Source organism: Bos mutus, chromosome 5 (assembly GCF_027580195.1).
Source record: "Bos mutus isolate GX-2022 chromosome 5, NWIPB_WYAK_1.1, whole genome shotgun sequence".
In the NCBI taxonomy this organism is placed as follows: Eukaryota; Metazoa; Chordata; class Mammalia; order Artiodactyla; family Bovidae; genus Bos; species Bos mutus.
The window spans coordinates 47,688,912-47,715,067 of record NC_091621.1 but is presented as its reverse complement, the minus strand read 5'-3'; the positions used below and the strand labels follow the sequence as shown (position 1 = coordinate 47,715,067).

General features: G+C 35.8%; 1 protein-coding gene and 1 pseudogene across 3 annotated transcripts in view; one reads left to right on the top strand and one right to left on the bottom strand.

Moving 5' to 3' along the window:
* NR2C1 (nuclear receptor subfamily 2 group C member 1) overlaps window positions 1-26,156 on the bottom strand; it is a 39,596-nt gene that overhangs the window by 7,885 nt on the left and 5,555 nt on the right. The window contains exons 2-11 of one of the 3 annotated variants that reach the window (XM_005910265.2): window positions 24,037-24,108; window positions 18,888-19,118; window positions 15,691-15,772; window positions 14,090-14,269; window positions 12,606-12,753; window positions 12,413-12,503; window positions 8,391-8,584; window positions 7,041-7,206; window positions 2,812-2,933; window positions 450-589 (exon numbers count right to left, since the gene is read on the bottom strand). In XM_005910265.2, the coding sequence (XP_005910327.1) occupies window positions 450-589; window positions 2,812-2,933; window positions 7,041-7,206; window positions 8,391-8,584; window positions 12,413-12,503; window positions 12,606-12,753; window positions 14,090-14,269; window positions 15,691-15,772; window positions 18,888-19,118; window positions 24,037-24,090 (1,408 nt within the window). In that variant the 5' untranslated portion in view covers window positions 24,091-24,108. The remainder of the gene's footprint in view (window positions 1-449; window positions 590-2,811; window positions 2,934-7,040; window positions 7,207-8,390; window positions 8,585-12,412; window positions 12,504-12,605; window positions 12,754-14,089; window positions 14,270-15,690; window positions 15,773-18,887; window positions 19,119-24,036; window positions 24,109-26,156) is intronic. The other 2 variants (XM_070370901.1, XM_070370902.1) reach the window with 2 other exon arrangements.
* On the top strand, window positions 20,483-21,780 carry LOC102280091 (small ribosomal subunit protein eS1-like; annotated as a pseudogene).

The following is a 26,156-nucleotide window of genomic DNA, read 5'->3' as shown; positions in this document are numbered from 1 at the left end:
AATTAGGGTTGTTTTGTGACTCTTCAGTAGTGTCTAAGTGAAAGGATACATACTGATGAATTGATTAAAAAAAAAAAAAGTTTAGCCTACCTTGGGATTCAAAAGGCTACAATGAAGAAAAGCAGTTTAAAAATAGTTGGTAACTATACATTTATAAATAGTTGATTACCTCTATATAAGCGTACCCTGGATTCTTTGGTATGTACGTTGAAGTGTAAAAATTCATGAGGCCTGATCAGAAAGAGCACTTAAATACATTTGTTTCAGTTTTGTTGTACTATCATTTAAAACTATTTTGGTTGATTAATGAATTATATCAAAATGTAACAATTATGTAAGGTAAAAAGGATTATTGATATTTATCTTTTGATACTTAACTTTAAACGTAATACTATAAAACCGATGTCTCTTCTTATATCCTAGAAAAGGAAAAATAAGGTGCTTTTTACCTTGTTGAAGGCTACTGTGAAGACAGTTGACAAATGTTGCTAGTATAGTTGCGACATTCATCACTTGCCAGCACTGGGCAAGACCGAGAGTAAAAAGTTCATTCCAATAAGCTTTCACCAATGATATGCTGTTTTCTTGCCTATAAAAACAAAAACAAATATCAAATATGTTTTATGAAACCTTATAACTGACTCATATATTTGAAAATACAATATTCAGTTCAGTTCAGTCACTCAGTCGTATTGGACTCTTTGCGACCCCATGAACCGCAGCACACCAGGCCTCCCTGTCCATCACCAACTCCCGGAGCCTACCCAAACTCATGTCCATTGAGTCGGTGATGCCATCCAACCATCTCATCCTCTGTCGTCCCCTTCTCCTCCTGCCCTCAATCTTTCCCAGCATCAGGGTCTTTTCAAATCAGTCAGCTCTTCGCATCAGGTGGCCAAAGGATTGGAGTTTCAGCTTCAACATCAATCCTTCCAATGAACACCCAGGACTGATCTCCTTTAGAATGGACTGGTTGGATCTCCTTGCAGTCCAAGGGACTCTCAGGAGTCTTCTCCAACACCACAGTTCAAAAGCATCAATTCTTCAGTGCTCAGCTTTCTTTATAGTCCAACTCTTACATCCATACATGATTACTGGAAAGACCACAGCCTTGACTAGACGGACCTTTTTTGGCAAAGTAATGTCTCTGCTTTTTAATATACTGTCTAGGTTGGTCATAACTTTCCTTCCAAGGAGTAAGCATCTTTTAATTTCATGGCTGAAATCACCATCTGCAGTGATTCTGGAGCCCACAAAGACAAAGTCAGCCACTGTTCCCCCTCTATTTGCCATGAAGTGATGGGACCGGATGCTATGATCTTAGTTTTCTGAATGTTGAGCTTTAAGCCAACTTTTCATTCTCCTCTTTCACTTTCATCAAGAGGCTTTTTAGTTCCTCTTCACTTTCTGCCATAAGGGTGGTGTCATCTGCATATCTGAGGTTATTGATATTTCTCCTGGCAATCTTGATTCCAGCTTGTGCTTCTTCCAGCCCAGCGGTTCTCATGATGTACTCTGCATAGAAGTTAAATAAGCAGGGTGACAATATACAGCCTTGACGTACTCCTTTTCCTATTTGGAACCAGTGTGTTGTTCCATGTCCAGTTCTAACTGTTGCTTAAGAGGCAGGTCAGGTGGTCTGGTATTCCCATCTCTTTCAGAATTTTCCACACTTCATTGTGATCCAAACAGTCAAAGGCTTTGGCATTGTCAATAAAGCAGAAATAAATGTTTTTCTGGAACTCCCTTGCTTTTTCGATGATCCAGCGAATGTTGGCAATTTGATCTCTGGTTCCTCTACCTTTTCTAAAACCAGCTTGAACATCTGGAAGTTCACAGTTCATACTGCTGAAGCCTGGCTTGGAGAATTTTGAGCATTACTTTACTAGCATGTGAGATGAATGCAATTGTGCAGTAGTTTGAGCATTCTTTGGCATTTCCTTTCTTAGGGACTGGAATGAAAACTCTGAGTCTAAAGTTTTATACAGGAAAGTCAAAGGTAATCAACCAGTGAACAAAGCACACAAAAAAAGAACAGAGTAAACAGATTTAAAAAGTCAGTTTTTGATGGCCTGCGTTATACCTCTTAGTTAGAAAATAACATTGGCATTGTTGTACAATGAGGTCCTACAACTTGACCAATACTTTTCTAACTATGGGCTTAACTTTCTCCATGGTCTCTTTGCTTCTTCAAACCAGTTACTTTAAAACAATAAAGAAATCTGACTTTAAACAAAGCTTGGATTTCTCATAATAGACCATTTTCCATTACCACCTAATCTAAACAGAATACAGACATGCTCTTCAGTGATACAACCAAACTTCTAACTCTTCATAGTGGTACTATGGGCTAATTTATATTTTCTTACTTTTTTAGGGGGCAACCAACCACATGATTAAAAAATAATTACTTCTATTTTCAGACATATTCAGTGTATGCAAGTTTCAGATCCTTATTAACAAGCTTGAGATGACACTGAAACGGTGGTGGTAGGGAGAAACAATACCCCAAGTCATCTAGAGTCTCCCTTATTTAAGCCAATCAAAGACAGCCTATTATAAATGCTGGCTCCAGTGCACTGACTTCATTCAAACTGTTAACTCCATCAGATTATGAAATATGGATAATCTTCCACATAAAATAATATACAGTAAATACCACCCACTATGATCCTTCATATAAAATTTCAAGTTATAATGCTGTATCAGTTTGCCCCGTTTAAACAGATTCTCCCAAAATAAAAGCTTTTGCCTCATGTACATCTGTGCTGCAAAATCACACTTAATATTCAAGAACTTCAGGACACTTACCCTAGAGCCTGGAAGGAAGGAATTGAAAGTGCCCAGTGCATTGATAAGAACAGCAGCCTGGAGGCAGACTCCCCAATGTAGTGCACATTCAGGTACTCAGGCATAGGAGACGGCATGGTGAGCTAGTGTGGACAGGGATGAGGTCAATTATCTCACATCGGACACTTCTAAATGAGCACTTCTTTGAAAAACTTAACTGTCAACATGTCAAGTAACTATCTAACATATTAGCCAAAAAGGCAAATCTTGATATAATCCAAGTCACTGGATGTTACAGCTAAAAACAGGATTTAGAATAAACGAAAAGACCAGAGTTTCTAATAAAGCAATATTCAGATAAAGCAGAATTCCACTTAACAAATACCAACCACAACATTATCTCGGTGTATTTTTAAGTTACTTTCTGTCTTCATATCAACAGTAAGTGTTTCCTTTCCTCTCTTCATTAACAGTATGTATACAGAAAACTTAATTCAAGAAGCAATCCTTTATGTTAAATGTCCCTTTCATTTAGGCTATGGGGATAACAAATTCAAATGCTTATAGGAGAGTAAGGAGTGAAGTGAGCCTGCTGATGCCATTTGTAGAGTGCATATTCCCAGATAACGGGCATGGGTGAATTCAACACATTGAAGACGTTTGGAATTAGGGCTCAGAACTGCTTGCTTTTTCAATTTTTCAAAAAGCAGCTTCTACACAAAATCTCACCATCTAATCTACAGGAAAAATAAAATGTGTCTGTGGCCATAACAGTCACAGGCTGACCTTAGGTAATGTGTGACCACTGTTGGAAATAAAGATCCTACATCAGAATACTTATCAAAGCATTTCTGAAAATCTTGTTAAAGAGATCTTTTATTGCTATAAATTAAGAATTGATGCTTTTGAACTGTGATGTTGGAGAAGACTCTTGAGAGTCCCTTGGACTGCAAGGAGACCCAACCAGTCCATCCTAAAGGAGATCAGTCCTGGGTGTTCTTTGGAAGGACTGATGCTGAAGCTGAAACTCCAATACTTTGGCCACCTCATGCAAAGAGGTGACTCATTGGAAAAGACCCTGATGCTAGGTGGAATTGGGGGCAGGAGGAGAAGGGGACGACAGAGGATGAGATGGCTGGATGGCATCATCCACTCAATGGACATGAGTTTGAGTGAACTCCGGGAGTTGGTGATGGACAGGGAGGCCTGGCGTGCTGCAACTCATGGGGTCGCAAGGAGTCGGACATGACTGAGTGACTGAACTGAACTGAAATGTAATTTCATTCATAAGAAACTTCTATTTTAAAATTATTAAAATGATCAGTAATACCAAGCATAGGTGATGATATAGGGAAACAAATACATACAACTGAAGTGAGGTGAAAGTTGCTCAGTTGTATCCGACTCTTTGCGACTCCATGGACTATACAGTCCACGGAATTCTCTAGGCCAGAATACTGGAGTGGGTAGCCTTTCCCTTCTCCAGGAGATCTTCCCAACCCAGGGATGGAACCCAGGTCTCCCGCATTGCAGGCGGATTCTCTACCAGCTAAGCCACCAGGGAACTGAGTACCGGTCAAATGAAGGGCAAATTGGCTGTATCTATCAGCATTTTAAAACTGAGTTTATCCTATGACCTAACAACGCCATTTCTAAATCTCTATTTCAAAAGGATACTTGCAAATATGCACAAAAAAGCATATACAAGGATGTCCATTTCAGTACCGCTCTTAACAGAAAAACTAAATTAAATGCTGGCTATAACCCAAATTTCTATCACTAAGGAAAGAATAATCCATGCCTACTTAGCAGGCATTAAAATTAGTAACATAAACTGAGATAGCAAGAAACATTTCAGACATCTAAGCAGAAAAAAATAGCAAAATAATATTGATGAGCCAATATATGTTAAAAAGAGTATATGTATATAGATACACACTTTATGTGTATTGTATATATGATAGGAGGAGATACACCACACATTTAACAGTAGCCACCTCTGCTGGGGGACAGATGAAAATGCCCATGTGCATTTTTCTGGGGAGTGAATATACAGCTTTTAACAGATTCTCAAAGGTATCTATGATGCCAAACAGATTAAAGCTTTTCATCGAAATGATACCAAAGTTCTCTGGAAATGTTAGATAAAAATGCAAAAAATATTAATTTCCTTTGTTCAGTGTTAGCCATAAGCGGTTTGTCTATTTACAAAACGGTGTCAAGTAATAGAACAGGACAATCAACAGCTGAAATTTCACATGTGAAAAGATAATTTTTAAAATGTTTGAGAAATGTTTACTGCAGCAATAAATTAAAATATCATTCCTTAAGAGAATTATAATAAGTAGATATTAAGCATCATAAATTTAATTGTTAGGATTCAACTGTTTCCACACATAAGTATATAAAAAACCAATTGGAAACTACCATACATTTCCGTACTGCCTATGGTGAGTAGGGGGAAAAAAAAATCCCTGAAAGTAATTACCAAAGATTACTAGTTTTAAGGGTAGGATTAGGGTGCAAAAACAAGATTACCCTTTACTAAGTAGTTTAAAATCATTCTAAAACAAATGAAATACTTACAATATGTAAAAACTGGATATTGGGGGCTAAAAGATACAGATGCACCCCGATTTACACAATAGTGGTGGCAATGCTGAAAACTGTGTTGCTCTAATCGTAAAACTGAAACCACTTGCAATATACACTAGAACCTGTTATTCAAAAGACTGCCGCATTGTATTATTTTATAGAGAAAAAACTGTTTTACATACATAATTTTCTTAAAGCCAAGATAAACCTCCAACATTATATCAAGGCCAATTTTAGAAAGAAAAATGTTTTAATTTCCCCAATTCATCTGTCCAAAACAAATTTTTGAAGGATGACACTGATTATTCTCACTGCCTATTCCTATAGCCCCCATAAAATTTTTTCTTGTAAAGTACAAATAAAGCATTTCTGATTTTTTCATGTAAATTAACTTTGGTAAAATGTTCCATAAAGACTAGTTTCCCTGATACATTTGTGGACTATATCAAATTACAGCCACAATTATTTAAATGTGACTTTTCTCTGAGTCAATTCTACTAAGCCAAATTTTGTAGGAATAAATTTTATCATACGCAGCTTTGATCAGTGTTAGATTTTTTTTTTGGCTGCACCACACAGCATGTGGGATCTTAGTTCCTGGAAGGGATGGAACCCACGTGACCGACCTGTAGTGGAAGCTCAGAGTCTTAACCACTGGACCACCAGGGAAGTCCCTGGCCAGGGTTAGATTTATCTTGTGTTCATTATTTCTGCCAGTAGCACACATATCTATTTGATAACTGTATATATTTTCATAAGAAACCCATGGAAATTTATAATCGCCAGTAAAGTTATGAGCAACTACCCTCAGGTAGTCCAGGACTGCTATGCTATGCACTGCTAACTAAGAGTTCTTAAGCACTTTCAATCACTTGCATATGATCTGCTAACAGTCCTCAGGGTGGGAGGAGCAAAGATAAACAGAGGGATCAAAACAGCAGAGTCTTAATGAAGGGTCTCAATGTCTCACTGGTCAGCCTATATAGCTGTGGTTCGAATATTATCTGAATGACAAATCAAATGCCAGATGTTATTTTCTAATATTCTACATGTATTGTTTCTAGTATTCTACATGTATTGTTTCCATCATAAATATATTTAAGGAAGCAAAAAAGAAATTACAGATGTACCTTCTCCAAATGGTTAAAGTGTAAAAAGTTAAAAACCAAAAATTAAATAATTTTAACCTTCTTAAAATGAGGCTGAGAGCTAGCTAACTGAGGCATTATATAATTAATTCTGTTCTTTGTAGTTAACTTGGTAAAAGCAGAAAATCTGGGTCTTAGATACTGATTTACACTAAAGCAGTAGTAGCTAGGCATTGAATAAAACCAGTGGATTCCACACATGATGAACACCAATACTTAAGAATACCCCCATCAACCATGTCTAACAGTGTCTAAACGAAACAAATCATGTCCAAATGTCCTAAAAGCTAACTTTTATAATCTTAAACACATTAATTGATATTGTGAGTACTATATAAACAGGATGTTTTAGTGAGCTGTTATTTTATGTTTTAGCTGGTGTTTGAATCCTATTTGGGGTATCTCTGAGTTTAAAAGCACAACAAATATATTTTGATTTCTGAAAGGACAATTAAAATGGTCACACAACATAAAAATTATGAAATGTATATATATATATAGAAATACCCTGAAAGCTACATGTGAATCGCTGAGAAGTGGCCCCTCTTTTTCGATGTAATTTATGCTTGAGTCTCCAGCAATTAGGTGTACGTTTCCTTCCATGCCCTCTCCTGAGCTCTGACAGGCTGTGCTTTCTCCAGGATTCAAAGCTTTTGCAAGAGTGTCAAATGCCCTATAAGGAGACATCAGAAGCTGTGAGCTTGGCCAATCTCCACAATAAAATGAGAATTCTATATAAAATCCTGAAATTAAGATTTAGGCCTTAAAAACTGTTTAGAAAATAGAACTTTGGTATATCACTGAGTATTCTATTTCAGTGATGTCTTTGACTCACTCTCCAAAAATAACAAATTAAACTTTAAATGTATAGTATGAAAAACTTTATTATTAATATATTTTACCAGAGAATTAGTCTTTTTAAAAAACTTACATGATTTAAGGGGAGAAAAATTCTTATGCTTCCTTTTACAAGTTAAATATTTGATACAACAAGGTATCAGGCCATTTATTTTACATACAAAAGTTATTTAGAAGAACAAGAGCAAGAACTTAAGCTGACTTTATTCTACACAAAACAAAGTTAGGTTTTTAATTTTATTTAAAAATGCAGAGAATGAACTTATGATAACACAGCTACATCTGAACTATAAGAATCTGAAATTAAGATGGCAAATAATTAATATTAGTAAGTAACTAGTCAAAACAGCTCCCTGTATTTTTCAGTGAGAGGGCTTCTACAGTTCTTTAAAATCTCATGTTCAACAAAGTACTCGGTGAGATTCTGAAATGCAGTTCGTTCAATATTTTAGAAGAGGAACAGAGTGTAAAAAAAGCTGGTTTCTACATCCTAAGTATTAATAGCAGAAGAATGAAAAGTAGAATTCTGATACAAGTTTCCTGAAGTGTAAACTTAAAACTATAATGGATTCAACCCAATTTTTAAAACCTATTTTCATCACCAGAAATTGGTGGGGGAAATGAAAAACGACTGCCTAGTAAGATATATATTAAACTTTAAATACACAGAATATAAAATCTGGCAACTAGAACATCTGAAAAATCAGACCCAAATTATCATCTTTATTGGGGAAAAAAAACCAAAACTGAATTTTATGACTACATTTCTAATCTTATCATATTTACTTATTGCTCACTATTTACAATGTAACCTGCTGGACATCATTTTATATTGAACAGAACTTTTCAATGAAAGTTTACTTATGACTTAAATTTTCTAAGTTTAATAGAAATAATTGTTTTTTGAAACTTCTGTAAATAATATTTAACATAAAAGTATTTTTTAAGAGATACTAAAGGACAATTGGCAAAGGGACACATGCTCAAAACAGATCTTACCTTGAAACATCACCGTTTGTCTGCATTTCTTGATGAAATTCACACAAAGAAGTATAAGAAGTATCACCATTGCTTAAGCTTTCAATCATAGACACTTCATTACTATTTGGAGCAGGATCTTTAGTTTTTCCAAGGTTTGCTAATGATGTAACCACACTGGCCAATGTACTTAAATCTCCCTGACATGATACAGCCTTTAAAAAAAAAATTAAAATTCTGCAAATTGGTATCAGTTAACATTTCAATCTTAAATATCTAATTCTAGAATGTGAAATGCCAAAAGAAAAGTATATAAAGATATATGGAATCTAGAAAGTAAAATCAAAGAGCTCTGAGCTTTTAGAAACTTAAGGAACAAGTTTAAAAATATCAGGCACATTTCCTAGGAAATATTAATATTTACACAGGTTAAACTAAAAACTGTACATAATGGCTATCTATCCACATAACAGTTGCTTTCTTTTATTAAAAAGGTATTTGCTGCCCCAGGTCTTAGTTGTGGCATGTGATATCTAATTCCCTGCCAGGGACGGAACCAGGACTACCAGGGAAGTCCATTAACAGGTGCCTTCCCTATAAAAGGATATTAAATTAGATGAGCTTTCAAGATCTTCCAGCATTAAAATTTTGATATTTCTGTAATTCCCAAAACTTATTATGCAAACTTGAAAGTTGCATAGGATAAAATTAATGTTTTATTAAGGAATAGAGAAAAGAAAAGTGTATTACTGAACAGACTTCCAGGATGCCAAGTTTTACCAGCCACTGTGTTAAATGTGTTAAATATCAAGCATTCTGTAGGTGGAAAGTCCCTCTACATTATTTAGGAGACTGGGCTTTTGTATATATTGCATGTTTTCCTATTTGTCACCACTTTTTGTTAACGTGTACATTCTTTATGCATGAATTAGCGACAACTGTTTTATGAAAAAATCTGCTCAACTCTCTGACTACCCAGAAATATAATCTGTACAGGAAAAGCAGATAGATGGTTTATTTTTCTTCCTTTTATTTATCAATTTTAGAGCAATGAATCAATGCCCAAGCAACTTATGACGAAAGGTGAATTTTGAGTATCATTTTAAATTCATATTTTTATATACTCATTAGTCATTCTTTCATAAATGCTCAAATCATTCCACCCTAATCAAATGAAAGGCTCTTCAGTTTGCCTTCTATGACTTCTGACAGGTCCATAGATATTTAAAATTTTTCATTATATCTTTATGGTTTTTTAGTGATAATGATTACTCCTAAGAGGATACATGTTTCCTTGAATTTCTCTATATCAATTCTTTAGTTTATGTGAAACTGATTTGTCTATGAATACATAGACAAATAGCTTCTGTGCTCTCCCAAACTAAAGAATGGTCCCAGAATTATTTACTGAGTAATCCACCAGTTACTGAGTTTCTTACATGACTGTGACCTTTGTATGTATTTTATGTAATCCATACATCAACCCTGTGAAATTGCAATCATTGTCCCTTTATTACTGATAAGAAGAATTACTCACTGTCTCTTTAGCAGTAAGTAGTAGAGGCAGGATAGGAAGTCAGATCGGTCTGACAGGAAAGCCTGTGCTCCTAACCCCTGCTCCTGCCTTCATATATACATGTAAAAGGAGCTGACATATTTTAGGTGTTTTAATTTTCAACTAAAACATTTATATATTCTCTTCCATTTCATACCATGTCTATCTAGACAGGTGCTTAATGTGGAAAGGACTTACATTGTAGCTTGACAGCTTTGGGACCATTTGTCAGAAACTAACCAAATAAGGTTGTTAACACAATTTAATATAAAGACATTTAGAGAAGTACAGTGTCTGGGCAAGTATTACAGAAAATTTTCAACAAAACTTAGTTCTCTTCCTTTCCTAAAGAAGTTAATATGTCAATGAAGTTGTAACTACAATTCTAGGTACAAATCATGTAGATAAGGCTAAGTGAAGTCTTGAATGTAATTCCAAAATATATGGTAAGATACCAGATCTCCTTGATTAATAACAATACGCTAAAGCCCAATCTGTAAGGCAGACACTCTTATTATCCCTTATTTTATAGATGAGGAAGGAAACTGAAGCACTAAGGTCAAATATCTTGCCCAAGGTTATGCAGCTAGTAAGTGGCAGATGAAATTTGATTCCAGAGCACAAGTATTAAGATTGCCTTAAAGTACCAAATAAAAAATAATAACACAAATCTGGCCATATATAGAATAAATAATCTCATAGGGCATATGAAACCAGATCACATTATAGGTTAAGACAAACACCAGTAATAGGCTCTCTGAAATCTGCCTTCAGGAACAATGTTTGTTTTCAGTTCTTATAAGGGGCTTTCAAACACTACGGAATTCTACATGCTTGTTTTTTATTTCAGACCTCTTGCTCAATAAAGAGCTGCTCAAATCTCTAAGGGGACCCAGATGACTTGGATACGTAGCATGAGAGCTCATGCAACTGTTACTACTCTTGATTCAAGTCAGTGTTTTAAGTGAGGTGCGTGAAGAATTTCTCTTCACCTGAAATATTTTTAATATCAACATTTTAACACTAAAAAGTTTGTAGGACAACACAAAAGGAATATAAAGAATTTTATACTTATTATACATTTCTATATCTGAGGACTTTTAAGATGAAAGAAACCCAGAAGACTTTTCCACGTTGAAGCTATAGTTGGTTCTGGTGGAAAAATGAACATTTCTACTGATAAAATTAATTCATCAGGACTCACAAAATAGAAGCTGCTCCAGTGACCTGGCCCATTTCACACCACACTTACGGCAGAAAGCAAAGAACTAAAGAGCCTCTTGATGAAAGTGAAAGAGGAGAGTGAAAAGTTGGCTTAAAACTCAACATTCAGAAAACTAAGATCATGGCCTCTGGTCCCATCACTTCATGGCAAAGAGATGGGGAAACTGTGAAAACAGTGACAGACTTTATTTTCTTGGGCTCCAAAATCACTGCAGATGGTGACTACAGCCATGAAATATAAAGACGCTTGCTCCTTGGAAGAAAAGCTATGACCAACCTAGACAGCATATTAAAAAGCAGAGACATTACTTTGCCAACAAAGGTCCGTCTAGTCAAAGCTATGGTTTTTCTAGTAGTCATGTATGGATGTGCGAGTTGGACTATAAAGAAAGCTGAGCACCGAAGAATTGATGCTTTTGAACTGTGGTGTTGGAGAAGACTCTTGAGAGTCCCTTGGCCTGCAAGGAGATCCAATCAGTCCATTCTAAAGGAGATCAGTCCTGAATATTCATTGGAAGGACTCTTGCTGAAGCTGAAATTCCAATACTTTGGCCACCTGATGAGAAGAACTGACTCACTGGAAAAGACCCTGATGCTGAGAAAGATTGAAGGTGGGAGAAGAAGCGGACGACAGAGGATGAGGTGGTTGGATGGCATCACCAACTCAATGGACATGAGTTTGAATAAGCTCCGGGAGTTGGTGATGGACAGGGAGGCCTGGCTTGCTGCAGTCCATGGGGTCCCAAAGAGTCAGATGTGACTGAACTGAAACTTACGTCAGTTTGCACTTAAAGGAAACATCTGTCAAAGAAACCTATCATATACCAGTCATAATCCTCCAGCTCCAGCTTTAGTGAGCTCACCTCATCCTAGACAGCAGGACCTGAGAGCATTACAGGGAATCCCAAACTCTGAGTCAATCCCAACCTCTGTTTCCTTTTTGCTGCTTCAAATCCTCTATAAAACTAACTCTTGTCTAAAATTCCTCCACTAGAGTGTTCCACTGCTAATCAGCACTGTAATCTGCTCATCCATGGATCGTTTTCCCTTAAATAAGGAAGACTGAACTCATTACCAAATTTTTTTAGTTTTGTTATTTGATACTACCAAACAGTTGATGATAATTTTCATTAAAATAAAAACAAGAATCTGTAACCCGAAATATTTAGGACCAAATCAATTGGCCAAACTGATGGAGGAGAAAAGGAAAAACTTTTATAAGCTTAAGCAGTTTTAAGCTTTAAATTAATTGTACTAAACACACCTTATCTGGTGTCATCAGCATAGTTGACTCAGTTTTTATTCCAGATTGATGAATATTCACAAACATTCCTGAATCTAAAAGTCCTGCTGACCTGTAACAAATAAGTACAAATTTTAGCCTTGGTTTCACTGGGAAGACAAAAAATGACCACCTGCTTATCATATGTTGCTGTTGTTTTCTTTTTTTACTATACCTTGCAGTTTCACTATCTGTTACAAAAGTTGGAGTTGCAGCTAACGGGCTTCGAAGGTCTTTTCGAATGTAGATTTTTTCTGTTGAAGCAGCACAGTTGGAAGATTTTTCTCTGGATACTTCAATGGGTTTTCTTTCACACTGAACAGCTACAAAAATGTGCCAAATTTATATCACAATGCAGAATTTATAAGCAATTATAAATGCAAGCTCTAGGTCAGCAATGTTGTTATGGGAGACATGGTTATCATAACTCTAAAGATAACCATCAATCTTTAGAAATTATTTTTTAAGTTCAACGAAGTTGCTTCAAATAGTAAAACTGGCCACTGTGCATCTCTCTTGTTCTCTTTTCTCTCCCTGCCCCAGTTGTGGCAGAAATGCAGAATTCTTATTTTTTAAAAGTTCACTGTCAAGAAGGAAAACCTGAAGTTAGGAGTCCTTTACACATCTAATACACATAAGAGTATTAAAAAATAAAGTATTTAAACAACTGAAGACAATACTGACAGTGAACCACAAAAAGACCCAAGTCAAATCTTTTTTTAATTAAGGGCAGGGAGATTTTTAAAAATTTGTTAGTTTTTTAATTTGTACAGGGCAAGGAGATTTTTGAGCAGCAACTCAATCGCTTAGTTTTTATTTATAAAATAGAGGTTAATAAAAAAATAGAGGTAATAAATTTTATGGGCTTCCCTGGTAAAGCTCAGATGGCAAAGAATCTGCCTGAAATGTGGGAGACCTGGGTTTGATCTCTGGGTTGGGAAGAGCCCTTGGAGAAGGGAATGGCTAACCATTCCAGTATTCTGGCCTGGAGAATCCATGGACAGAGAGGAGCCTGGAGGGCTACTGTCCATGGAGTTGCAAAGAGCTGGATGTGACTGAGCAACTTTCAATAAAATTTACAGCAATTTTATTTCATGATACTTAGGAGACGGTATACTGAAGTTGTTAAATGTATGTTTTCTGAGAAAAACAAAACAAAACTGCCAAGATGCAAATCCAAGTTCTGCCACTTATTAGTTATGTGACCTTGGGCAAGTTTCTAAATTTCCTCTGTTCACACAAATGTAAAATGGCTAACAGTAGTATCTACTGACAATTCTGATGTGAGAACAAATAATTTAATTAGTACGCTATACACAGAGTAAAGCACAATGAGAGCTCAATCAATACTAGCTACTGTTATTGCCTTATTAACCACTTTAGTATTAAAAGTTTGGTGAAAAACTAAACTGGTATCTAGTTACCTTTAAAAAAAATTATTATTACCAGATCCAAACTAAAATTACAATGCCTGGCATTATAGGCATTGAGTTAAGATTTGTTGAACATACAAAAAATACATATTTCTATATTTTTGTTGGAAAACTTTAAATTAAAAAACATATATATATGACATATTTTAACGTGTTAATTTTAACATATTTCTAGGAGTTTGCCTGAATTCTTAAAAGTATTTTCTCCTGAAAAGCTAATACATACAGTCTTGTTTCATTCCAAACGCAATACATCTTTGTAACCTGCAGTATTGACAGCGATTTCGATGGTGTTTATTAATAATACAGTCCTTTGATCCTCGACATGAATAAACTAAATTTTTTCGGATACTTCTTTTAAAAAATCCTTTGCAGCCTTCACAAGTTACTGCTCCATAATGACGGCCTAGAAACAAATGTTTAAGAAAATACGAAAGTCACATTTTTCAGAACTAAAATGAAGTAGGCCCGCCCACATCTACCCTTTAAACATGAGATGAAACTGAGATTTCTGAGTTTATGACATGATGTTTTTTTTTTTTTTAATGAACTACCAGAGAATGACACAAACAATTCTCTGATAAAATATACTAAACAATATGAGATTTTAAATTTTGCAAAGTAATTTTAACAATGACATGGAAAATTTGGGAAAGAGAAGAAACACAATCACCCATAACCCATGATATAAAAACTATTTTCACTTCTGAGATCACTTACACATTACAATTCTATTATGTACTATATAAGGGTTTCCCTGGTGGCTCAGTGGTTAAGAATCCACCTGTCAATGCAGAAGATGCAGGTTGGATCCCTGGGTTGAGAAGATCCCTTGGAGAAGGAAATGGCAACCTACTCTAGTATTCTTGCCTGCGAAATCCCATGGACAGAGGAACCTGGAGGACTATAGTCCATGGGGTCCAGAGAGCTGGACATGACTTAGCAACTTAACAACAACAATATACTTTATAAAGCTACTTTATTCTGAAAACTATGCTCTAAAAAAAGGATATAATGTCAGTTAGTATTTGAAAATCTAATCATCCTTCCTTATAGTGAGTCCACTAATTTTTGGAGAAATCTGTTACACTTTGATAAACCTATCATTTTCACAAACCATTAACAAACTGAACATACTCCGGGAAAAGCTCCAGTACAAGTTTTGTAATGAAGCTATGGGAAAGATAAAAAAGATGAAGGAAAACAAGCTGGGCCCTTAAACTTATCTCACTGGTACTTGTGAATATATACGAATAAATATGGGTATGTATTTCTGGGCATGAAGGAACAATGGCCAGAACTAAAACAGCGCAAACCTGAGTACTAAAATCAGGCTTGGAGAAATGTCTGCTCAACTATGCAGAGCATTTCATCAGGGTTCACCAGAGCTTTTCCACCTCAGTAATCTATTACTCTGTATTCCTAGAATGAGAACAGGGCTCAACAGGTAGATTAGTAATCTAATGTTACATGTTATTAAGGATCACAACTAATTTTTAAGCAATACCTTTGATAAAACTGGTTTCACATTCAGAAAAATTTCCACATGTTCAGTTTACTTTCAAAAAATTGAAACTGCCTTTCATAATTCTTTGAAATATGCATTTTATGTCACTGCAAGATCACATTAAACTGCAGTGAAATAAAAAACCTTTAGGTGAATAAAAAGCTCTGGGGGAAAATCAGTTAAATTTCATAGGCTACAAATATGAACCATAAAAACAACATGCTCCTTTATTTTACTTTTTACTGTCAGTAGAAGAAATGCAGCAGTGAGGCAGTTATTTTAACAGCACAACACAGATAGCAGGTTATGTGTAGTATTACCTGATGCTTTGTCTCCACATACTACGCAAAGATCAAAAACCTTATTTGGTCCTTGTTCTGAGGAAGAATTATCTGTTAAGAACTAAAGAAACCCCCCAAAACAAACAAACAAACAAGAAAACAATAATTTGTTGTTACTCAGTAATACTCTTATGTAAAAAATTAAAAGAACTTTCATATTACTTTTTGCTTTCTTTTTTGTAAGTTATTCTGAAACTTTCAACTCTATTATTATGCATGTATCAATTAAACTATTCTGAATTTTCTTTACATAAAAATTAAAATTTCAATGTTATAAAAAGTACAGACAGAAATAATACCTTTTAAGTTTGTTCCCTAACAATTCATTAAAGTAAAAAGAGTCTTAAACACACAAATACATGAGTATATTTTTTTACTGCATCTCACCCATAAAGTATTTACTATTCATATGGAACACATCAAATTACTGTAGCAGTTATCTGTCCTATTTTGACATTTGTCTTTGAATAACTCAGAATATTTCCCCATAGAATGATATGACTAAAATAAGCTATAATAGCGTAAAAAGAGAAATCTAATTTTAAATATAAAAAGGTTATGAAGAAAAAAGAAATCTATTGAAGCATTTACTTTAACTATGGAACATGACTGATATACAAAGGTATAAACTTTTCATTCAGCTGTCTAAGGATTGGGTTAGGTGCAGAGGTTGAGAACATGGACTCTGGAGTCTGTTAATGACAGCAAATTAGTAGGGACTAGATGGAGTGGCCTTGGGCAAATTACTAAATTTCTTTAAACTATATTAAGAGCTCATCGCTAGGTACAGCTAATATAATACAAAGAAATACTAGTTTCTTCTTTTAGGTTCATCCTTCAATCTGTCATTTTCTTTCAATCTTTTGAAATGTGAACAAATTAAATTCAAGCTTCAAAATGGTAAAAACCTACCCCTGCTTTAAAACAGCTCACAAAATAATCCTCTCTTCCTTCTCTTAGGGGTGTGAATGCCTTCAGGAACAATTCTGATTTTAAAAACTTTAAATAGTCATTAAAATAGCTGTCCCAGGGAATTCCTTGGTGATCCAGTGGTTAGGACCCTGCGCTTTCACTGCTGAGGGTCTGGGTTTGACCCCTGGTTGAGTAACTAAGACCCTGCATGCCATGCAGCAAGGCCAAAAAAATTTTTCAAAAATAAAACAGCTGTCCCTTACTATGTTATAGTAGCATAATTTCTTTTTATATCACCATAAAAATCAGTCTTCAATGAAAACTTAAAAAAAAACAATTTCTGTATTAGATATCCTTTGAAAACATCTCTGACAAACATCTATCTTTTTTTAAATAGCATATCTACTGCAAATGGTGCTAATCTTTTATTTGTTAATTTCCTAAGGGTGGAAGAGGCACTGAGGTTAATGGGCCTGCCCACATCCCATCTTAGGTCACTGGAACAGAAATCAAATCTTGGCCCAGGGGAATTCCGTCCTATACCTGTTTCTCTTTCATTGCTTTTAGAGATGCAAAGTACCAATATTAATTTTAGTTTTTAAATAAAGAAAACCTTTGAAAAAGATTAACTTTAAAGAAATCTGATATACACCTTTTCAGCCAACTGATGTCACCAGTCATAAATATGATGATAGGAACTACGCTTGGAATGATGTGATGAAAATGGCACTTAACTTCTGCTAACTACTCCCCCAAACCCACAACCCCAGTCTAACCATGAAAAAAACATCAGACCAAGTCCCACAATAAGGCAATTTATAATATACCTGACCAGTATAACTTAAAACTATCAAAGTCACCAAATATAAGGAAAGTCTGAGAAACTGCCACAGATTAGAGGAGTCAAAGGAAACATGACAAATGTACTGTAATTTGGTATCCTGGAACAGACAGACATTAGGTAAAAAGTAGGGAAAGCTATGGATTTTAGCTAACGTATAAATACTACCAGTTCATTATTTATAATAAATATATATTATTTATAAATATATATATATAATAAATATATATTATAAATAAATATAATAAATATATATAATAAATATATAATAAATATAATGTAGAATGTCAATTATATGAGTAATTGTGTGTTGGGCGATTATATGGGAACTCTCTATACTAAATGCTCAATATTTCTGTAAATACAAAACTGTTTTTAAGAAAATCAAGCATGTTTATTAAAAAAAAAATAAAGAAATTAGGGTATGGATAATGCCATACGTTTTTTTAGTGACTTCTAATAACTTTATATATTTTATCCATTTTCTACATTAGCTGTTTTTAAAAGTAATATAAAATTGTGTAACTTGAAGAATAATACAATTTATCAGGATATATAGGCATAATTTTGTATCTTATGAATTTGGAGCTTTTCAATTCTAAAAGGAATTTTACTTGATTAGCTTTTCAACACAAAATGTGGAATCCAATTTTCAGTGAGCACCCTCACCAAAGCCTCTGGAAGCCAATGTAAGGGTTCACTGTATTTATATTCAATCATAGCAACCATTGGTAAAAACAGCAGCTACATAATTGTATGAAAGCCTTAGCTGGCTCTTTGAAGAATAATGTATAACTAGCAAAAATAAACAGCAATGTAAAGGTAATTTACACTACTGAGTGAGTTCCAGTGTTAGAGCAGACCACAGGCTCGGCTGCTCACTACATTAGTGAAGATGCACACGACAGAAGGGAAGCAAAGGCCACAAAGCTGCCAGCTGTAATATGGACTTCTTGATCCGGCAGCTGCTTATTCACAACACAGGCATCTTGGTCTTGGAAACTGCAGTCACAGAATTCTGTAGATGCTCCTGATTTGGAAGTTTCCTAACTGCAGAAGCAGGGCACCTAGAAGCAAGCTCTGAAGCAGGCTCCCAGTTATTCTTGGAAACCTGACCTACAAGTGTTCCTTCAGCCTTTCTAACAGTACTTTGAGCTCTCTACATTCTTTGTTAAATTCCTTCCTGCCCAAACTCGCCAGAGTGGATCTTACTATATGCCACTAAAAACCCACCGAAATATACGCTGTGAGGATGTGTGAGGACAAGTATAGTGGCCCATAGGAGAAGGTAGCACCTAATTTTATACAAGATCTTTTCCTACTGAACATGCAGGACATAAAGTCTTAATGTCAGGACTTATTTTATGATATGCTTTTTCTTTTTTTCAAGGATAAGATTAAAGAGAAACTCTTATGAATTTACCTGGAGCTGTTGTGTAGACAAATCAGGAGTCGTAAAAAATAACTGGTTGACACCTGCTGCATCTGGCGTTGTGAAGAAAACTTTTCCTGGAGTAGAGTCTTGCCTGGCCAGAATGACTTTGTTTGGAGTAGAGCCATCGTGATTTGTCAGAATGAACTGTTTGCCTTGGGTATTATGATCAAGTGCTGTCACAATCTGGATTTTCTGGCCAGTAGGCTGCTCTGTAACAATCTAATACAATCATGTCATTAGTAATTAAGTCAACTTAATCTTTTTCCTTCTCTAAGGACAATTTTTCTCATTTCTCAGACAAAGCTAGACTAGAAAGCATACCATTACATATATAGATTCAATGTAATACACATAACATACATACCATTTAATCTAGCAATCCTACTTCCATGACATCCTACCCTACAGAAATAAACAAATGTGTAGATAAAGCTGCAATAGTAAGAGCACTTGGACTTCACTATTTTGATTCCTTCCCTTCTCCTCCTTCCTACCTTCCATATACATAAACATATACTGAGTGTATTCTATTTGCCAATCGCTGTTTGTTCTGGGTCCCTGGATACAACAATAAAGAAAACAAAATTTTTATTCTCTAAAAGCTTTTACTTTAGTGAGGAAAGGCCAATAAAAAACAAGTAAGCAAATAATATTGTCAGGTGGTTATGTGTTACAAAGTAAAATAAAACAGGGTAAGCTGGGGGTTATTGATGGAATGAGAGTGTTGAGGAGATAACATTTCAGCACAGACCTGAGTGAAGGAACAGACCAAGGCTTAGGACTAGCTAGGGGAAGTGCGTCCCTAGTAGAGGAAGCAGCCTGTGGGGCAGGAAGAGCGTGTTTGAGATAGCTGAGGCAAGAGGCACAGCAAGAGAGCTGTATGAGTGAAACTGGATGGGAGAGAGATTTACGGTAGGAAGTGGGATGTGAGAAACAAAAAGGGCCAAACTGAAAAGGGTCTTGTAGGCCATACAACATCTGATTTCCTACTGGATGACATGGAGATCCACTGAAGGGCTCGCGGAGCAGAGACGCGGCAGGATCTTTTGCAAACAGCATCTTTCTAGATTCAGTGTAAAGATCAGACTATGAATTAAGAACAGAATTAAGGGAGACCAGAAAGGATGCCAGTGCACAAACACTGGCAGCACTTGGGTACTGTATATAGGCAGAGACACAGGCCAAGATCAGGGTAGTAGGCATGCTAGGGGTGAAAAACAATTGGGGATATTTTATAAAGGGAGAGGTGACAAGATACACTGATGGATTGGATATGGAATATGAGAAGAGAAGAGTCGAGGATGATTATGAAATTTTGGCCCGACCAATTAGGACAGAATTGTCATTTACTGAGACAGAGTAGTCTGGAGAAGAAAAAGTTCATGAATAAAAAGAACAGCCTAGCATTGAGGGTTTTCAATGTAGCTGAGCAAATATTTTACGGAAAAAAACTCATTAAGCCAATTAAATTCCCTGAATTCAATTTTAAAATGGCAAAGCTGATTTGTTCCCAAGTTTTTTCTATTTCTCTGAAATTATTTTCAAGACTATTTTCTCCTTTTTCTGGCTCTCTTAGCAGCCCCATGGTGGTCGTCAAGAACAAGCGCCTTATGAAAGGAGGCAAAAAGAGAGCCAAGAAGGAAGTGGTTGACCCAGTTTCTAAAAAAGATTGGTATGATGTGAAAGCACCAGCTATGTTCAGTATAAGGAATACTGGGAAAACGTTGTTCACAAGAACTCAAGGAACCAAAATCACATCTGATGGCCTCAACGAGTATGTTTTTAAGTGAGTCTCACTAATCTGCAGAATGATGAAGTAGCATTTAGAAAATTCAGGCTAATTATTGAGAATGTTCAGGGCAAAAACTGCCTAATTTCCATGGCATGGATCTTATCCGTAACGTATTCCATGGTCAAAAAGTGGCAAACCATGATTGAAGCTCATGTTGAGGTCAAGACTACGGATGGTTACTTGCTTCATCTGTTCTGTGTGGGTAACTAAAAAACGCAACCATCAGATTTAGAAGACCTTTTATGCTCAGCGCTAGCAGGTACACCAGATCCCCAAGAGGGATCTGCACCTGAGAGGCGCAGATGAATGACTTGAAAGAAGTGGTCAATAAACTGATTTCAGATAGCACTGGAAAAGACTTGCCAATCTATTTATCCACTCCATGATGTCTTCTTTAGAAAAGCAAAAAATGCTAAAGGAGCCCAAGTTTGAATTGGGAAAACTCATGGAGCTACATGGTGAAGGTAGTAGTTCTGGAAAAGCTACTGGGGATGAGACAGGTGCTAAAGTTAAATGAGTTGGTGAATATGAGCCACCAGTCCAAGAATCTGTTTAAAACGTGTACTTTTAATGATGACAAAAGATCTTATTTGTGGTAGGAAAAAAAAGACTATTTTCTGCACAAAATTTACAGCACAGTTCTGAATCACTCATTAGTTTTTGTCTAGAGCACACTGCATTGATTATGGCTGCTACCAATGTGAGTTTCCTTTGTTGACCATTATTTCTACCATGCCCTATTTTCCTGGCTGCAGTTTTAACTGTTGTCAGTTTTGTTTTGCATAGGTTATTTCTACCAAGTCTCGTCTCCAACCTCCCCACTAACAATTTCTGCAATATTCAATGACACTTATAAGAGGTTTTCAATCAGTTCATGTGTAATTTTACCATGTAAAGTTTATGCTGTTATACATTTCATTTTAGAATATTCCTATCAGAAATATTAATTGTAAACTGAATAAAAATCTAATGGCTCACACTTATTTCTTAGAGACAAGAGCATCAGGTACATGCAGGGTCCATTATTATTATTATTGCCTGGAAACACTTTGCTTAGATGGGTAAAAGTATGTTTACTGCAGCACAATAATTATAATTAGAAACTGAAGTGATCCAAGTGGCCTTCAATAAAGAAAAGTAAATAGATTATGGAAACAGTTCTCAGGTCTTAGGATTTCTTTACATCCCTAAACAAATAAATAAAAATCACTGAGAGCCCAAACGGCTTTTATTTACATAGGTTATATCTATTGATATTTACCATACTGAAATTCAAATAAAAAATTTTAAGTATTTATTAATTCATCTTAAAATAACCCATTAAATATTAACATAATATATTTATTTAATGAAAAATAAGTATATTTTCCAAACAAAAAAAAATTTAGTGGAGGACAGAGGCACTGATTTACATTTTTGCAAACAGATTCAATGTCTGGCTTAATAGAAGCTGGATACTCATACCTGCCTGTGCATTCAATCTGCTGCAAAGGCTGTTTTGGTTAAAACAAAGAAAGACAATCCAGCCTTATATTTTTTGGGTAAAAGGGAGAGAATATCTTAATTGCTTCTTCAAATTGTGTAAACTGTTCTTTGATATGACATCAAAACTTGAAAAGTGACAGCTTTTTAGAGGTTAGTTGCAATGTAGAATCAGAAACTACTGGGTTGGTCAAAAAGTTCATTTGGGTTTTTCTTGATATGATACAAGAGACTTGAACTAACTTCTTGGCCAACCAATATATTAAAATCTATTGATCTATCCTGTAATGTGAATCCTTCACTTATGAGTGATTTTGTTACATCATGCACTGTTCATTTCGAAAACGCTGGTTCAATGAGTTATGTACACCTTTTAAATTTTGACATATTTAACCTATCATGTAACAAGTAGTCTCTGGAAAATTATACCACGTATTTGTGAGAGAATGATAGTGAAAAGACAAACAGCATTTTAGTATTATTATGAGAATGGTTTGGACCTTGCTGACTCTGAAAGAGTCCCTAGATGATATTTTGAAAACCTCTGGACTATGGAACTTCTTACTAGAACACAGCTGTTTATATGATATAGATCTCCTTCTAATGGTCCAGTAAACCACAGATTTCACACCCTCCAGAAACAGTCTCTGACTAGAACCTCACATCCCACAACTCTTCATTAGCTGTTTTTCTTCCATGTTCCCAATTCCCAATTACACTCTACACAATCACCTATCATAGCACTGAACATATTCTATTTTTATTGTCCAATTATTCAACCATCTCTCACTAGATCAAAGTGAACTGAAAGTCAGTTCAGTTCAGTTACTCAGTTGTGTCCAACTCTTTGCGACCCCGTGAACCGCAGCACGCCAGGCCTCCCTGTCCATCACCAACTCCCGGAGTCCACCCAAACTCATGTCCATTGAGTCAGTGATGCCATCCAACCATCTCATCCTCTGTCGTCCCCTTCTCCTCCTGCCCTCAATCTTTCCCAGCATCAGGGTCTTTTCAAATCAGTCAGCTCTTTGCATCAGGTGGCCAAAGTATTGGAGTTTCAGCCTCAACATCAGTCCTTTCAGTGAACAGCCAGGACTGATCTCCTTTAGAATGGACTGGTTGGATCTCCTTGCAGTCCAAGGGACTCTCAAGAGTCTTCTCCAACACCCCAGTTCAAAAGCATCAATTCTTCAGTGCTGAGCTTTCTTTGTAGTCCAACTCTCACATCCATACATGACTACTCAAATAACCATAGCCTTGACTAGACGGACCTTTGTTGACAAAGTAATGTCTCTGCTTTTTAATATGCTGTCTAGGTTGGTCACTGGAGAAGGACATGGCAACCCACTCCAGTACTCTTGCCTGGAGAATTCCGTGGAGAGAGGAGCCTGGTAGGCTGCTGTCCATGGGGTCGCACAGAGTCAGACACGACTAAAGCAACTTAGCGGCAGCAGCAGCAGGTTGGCCATAACTTTCCTTCCAAGAAGTAAATGTCTTATAATTTCATGGCTGCAATCATCATCTGCAGTGATTTTGGAGCCCCCAAAAAATAAAGTCAGCCACTGTTTCCCCATCTATTTGCCATGAAGTGATGGGACCGGATGCCATGATCTTAGGTTTCTGAATCTTGAGCTTTAAGCCAACATTTTCACTCTCCTCTTTCACGTTCATCAAGAGGCTCTTTAGCTCTTCTTCGCTTTCTGTCATAAGGGTGGTGTCATCTGCATATTACTGATATTTCTCTGGGCAATCTTGATTCCAACAATTGAGGGTATCTTTTATCTCTGTGCCACCAAAACCTAGCAAACTTATTTGTATAAATCACTTTGGTTAAGCAGTTAATGAACAGTAAATTAGACATACCTCTCCCATTTGTTGTTCAATAATTTGATGTGCAATTTCTTCTATGGATGCCATGATTTGATTGCCAGTGTCCTGCCAAAAATAAGATGCTTTTTCACAATTATACCCACAAAACATATTAACTGAAGAATTTACAAATGAAATTATATGATAACTAGGATTTGCTTCAAAATATTCTGGTTTTGGAAAGAGGTAGAGGTGGGAAGGAATAAACAACTTAAGATTGGCTGTGTGTTGACAATTATCAAAGACGGTTGACGTTTATACAAGAATTCATAAAATTATTCTCTCTGCTTTTACAAATTTTGAAAATGTCTATTAAAAAAAAACCAAACAATTTCACTTTTCAAAGGTACTGAAGACTAAACCACAGACTTTCAATATAGATCAGGAATGGTTTATTAATTAAAGAAGGTCAATCCAGTCTAAAAATACATCACTGTAGCCATTTAACACACTTTTTAATCAGTATACTGTAAAAGCTGACAAAATAATTATATTCAGAAGACTGGAAGATTTCTCCAGAATTTTGTGATTGTTCTTCATTGTTCTTATGTGTTAAGTTTAATTTGAATTTTAACATAAAACTCTTCAAATAGATTTGAAAGTCAGTAAGATTAACAGATTGACTTTGACATTTGTTTTTTCTCTATATCAGGTAGTCAAGAATACAAAAATCATTTGACTTTATTATATACCATCATAAATTCACTAATATTCTACAATTATAATTAATATTGATCACCAAATTATTTTAATCACTTGTCTTTCAATCACTTTTAAAACCTTAAATGTTTCAATTACTTGTTCTAAAAGCAATATACAGTATTTAGATTAATTACTCAACTATCTCCCACTTGAAAAGTAGTGCCAGTTAAGTGCCCTCAACCTCTCTGGAACCCAACCAAGGAGACGGTTACTGCCAAAGCCTGTGTGCTCTGGGTCCATGATGGAATGACAATCCTTCCAAACTCTTCTCTATTTTGGTGGGGGGTGGGGGGGACGGAGTGTCATTCTTTCTTTTTTTTGAAAGGCAACATATGTTCAAAACAGAACAGCGCTATTGACCCACCCAGTATTCCAGAGTTCCAGAATTCCAACAGCCTTCATTCATTTCATCCCATTTATGTCCCCTTCAGTCCAAGCTGGCAGCCATTTCTGCTGGCATGAATTCTCAGAAATCTTTGTTGCCTCCCATGCAATTCACGCGGGTTCATGCCACCAGACAAGAGTCTTGTACAGACCTCTTGTGGGTAACTGCATCTCTATTCCTACCATGTGCTGTCTGTAGATCTCAAGGACACTGTGAATGCAGTCTTTTGAACAAGGCCGCTTACTTTTCCTACACGAAAAACTCTTCCTTTGAGACTCACTTAAGCGAGTTATACCAGTTTTTAATGTCATTCATTCATTTCTCTTTCAATTACACTACTTACTGAAGACTGACAGACTGGTGTCCCGTTCCTGCCATTCTCCCAGTTTCTTGACCTCAAGGTCCAATAACGTTCACCCACTTGCTATTAACACTTTAATAGTGTGGTGCCAGACTGCTTTAATGTATATATTTAACATTATTTTAGCTCTTAATATTCTTCAAAGCCTTCCCTTTAATTATAGGATGTGAGGTGCCAATGGTTAAACCTTACATTTTAGCCATATGCACTACTTGTAACTCCTTGAATTTATTACCATGTTGCTTCATATTGCCATGTCTCTGCTAATGGCTTCTCTCTCTATCACAACTGCAATGGAATCACTAGATCAACATGTGTTTGTTTTCCAAGACTAAATTTAACTCAAAAAAACTGAGGAAAAATAAGCATTCTTTACATATTATTGATGTAAGTCTAAATTGAAACAAACTTCCCAGAAATTTGCCAATGTTTATCAAAGCTTTAAAACTTTTCCTACTCATTGATCCAATAATTCATTCAACATTCTTTCATTCAAAAATAATTGTTGAGTGCTTACTATGAGCCAGGCATTTTTCCAAATGTTAGGGATACATCTTTCTAAATGTCAGGGAGTATTAAAACAAGGGCTTCCCTGATAGCTCAGTTGGTAAAGAATTCGCCTGTAATGCAGGAGACCTTGGTTTGATTCCTGAGTTGGGAAGATCC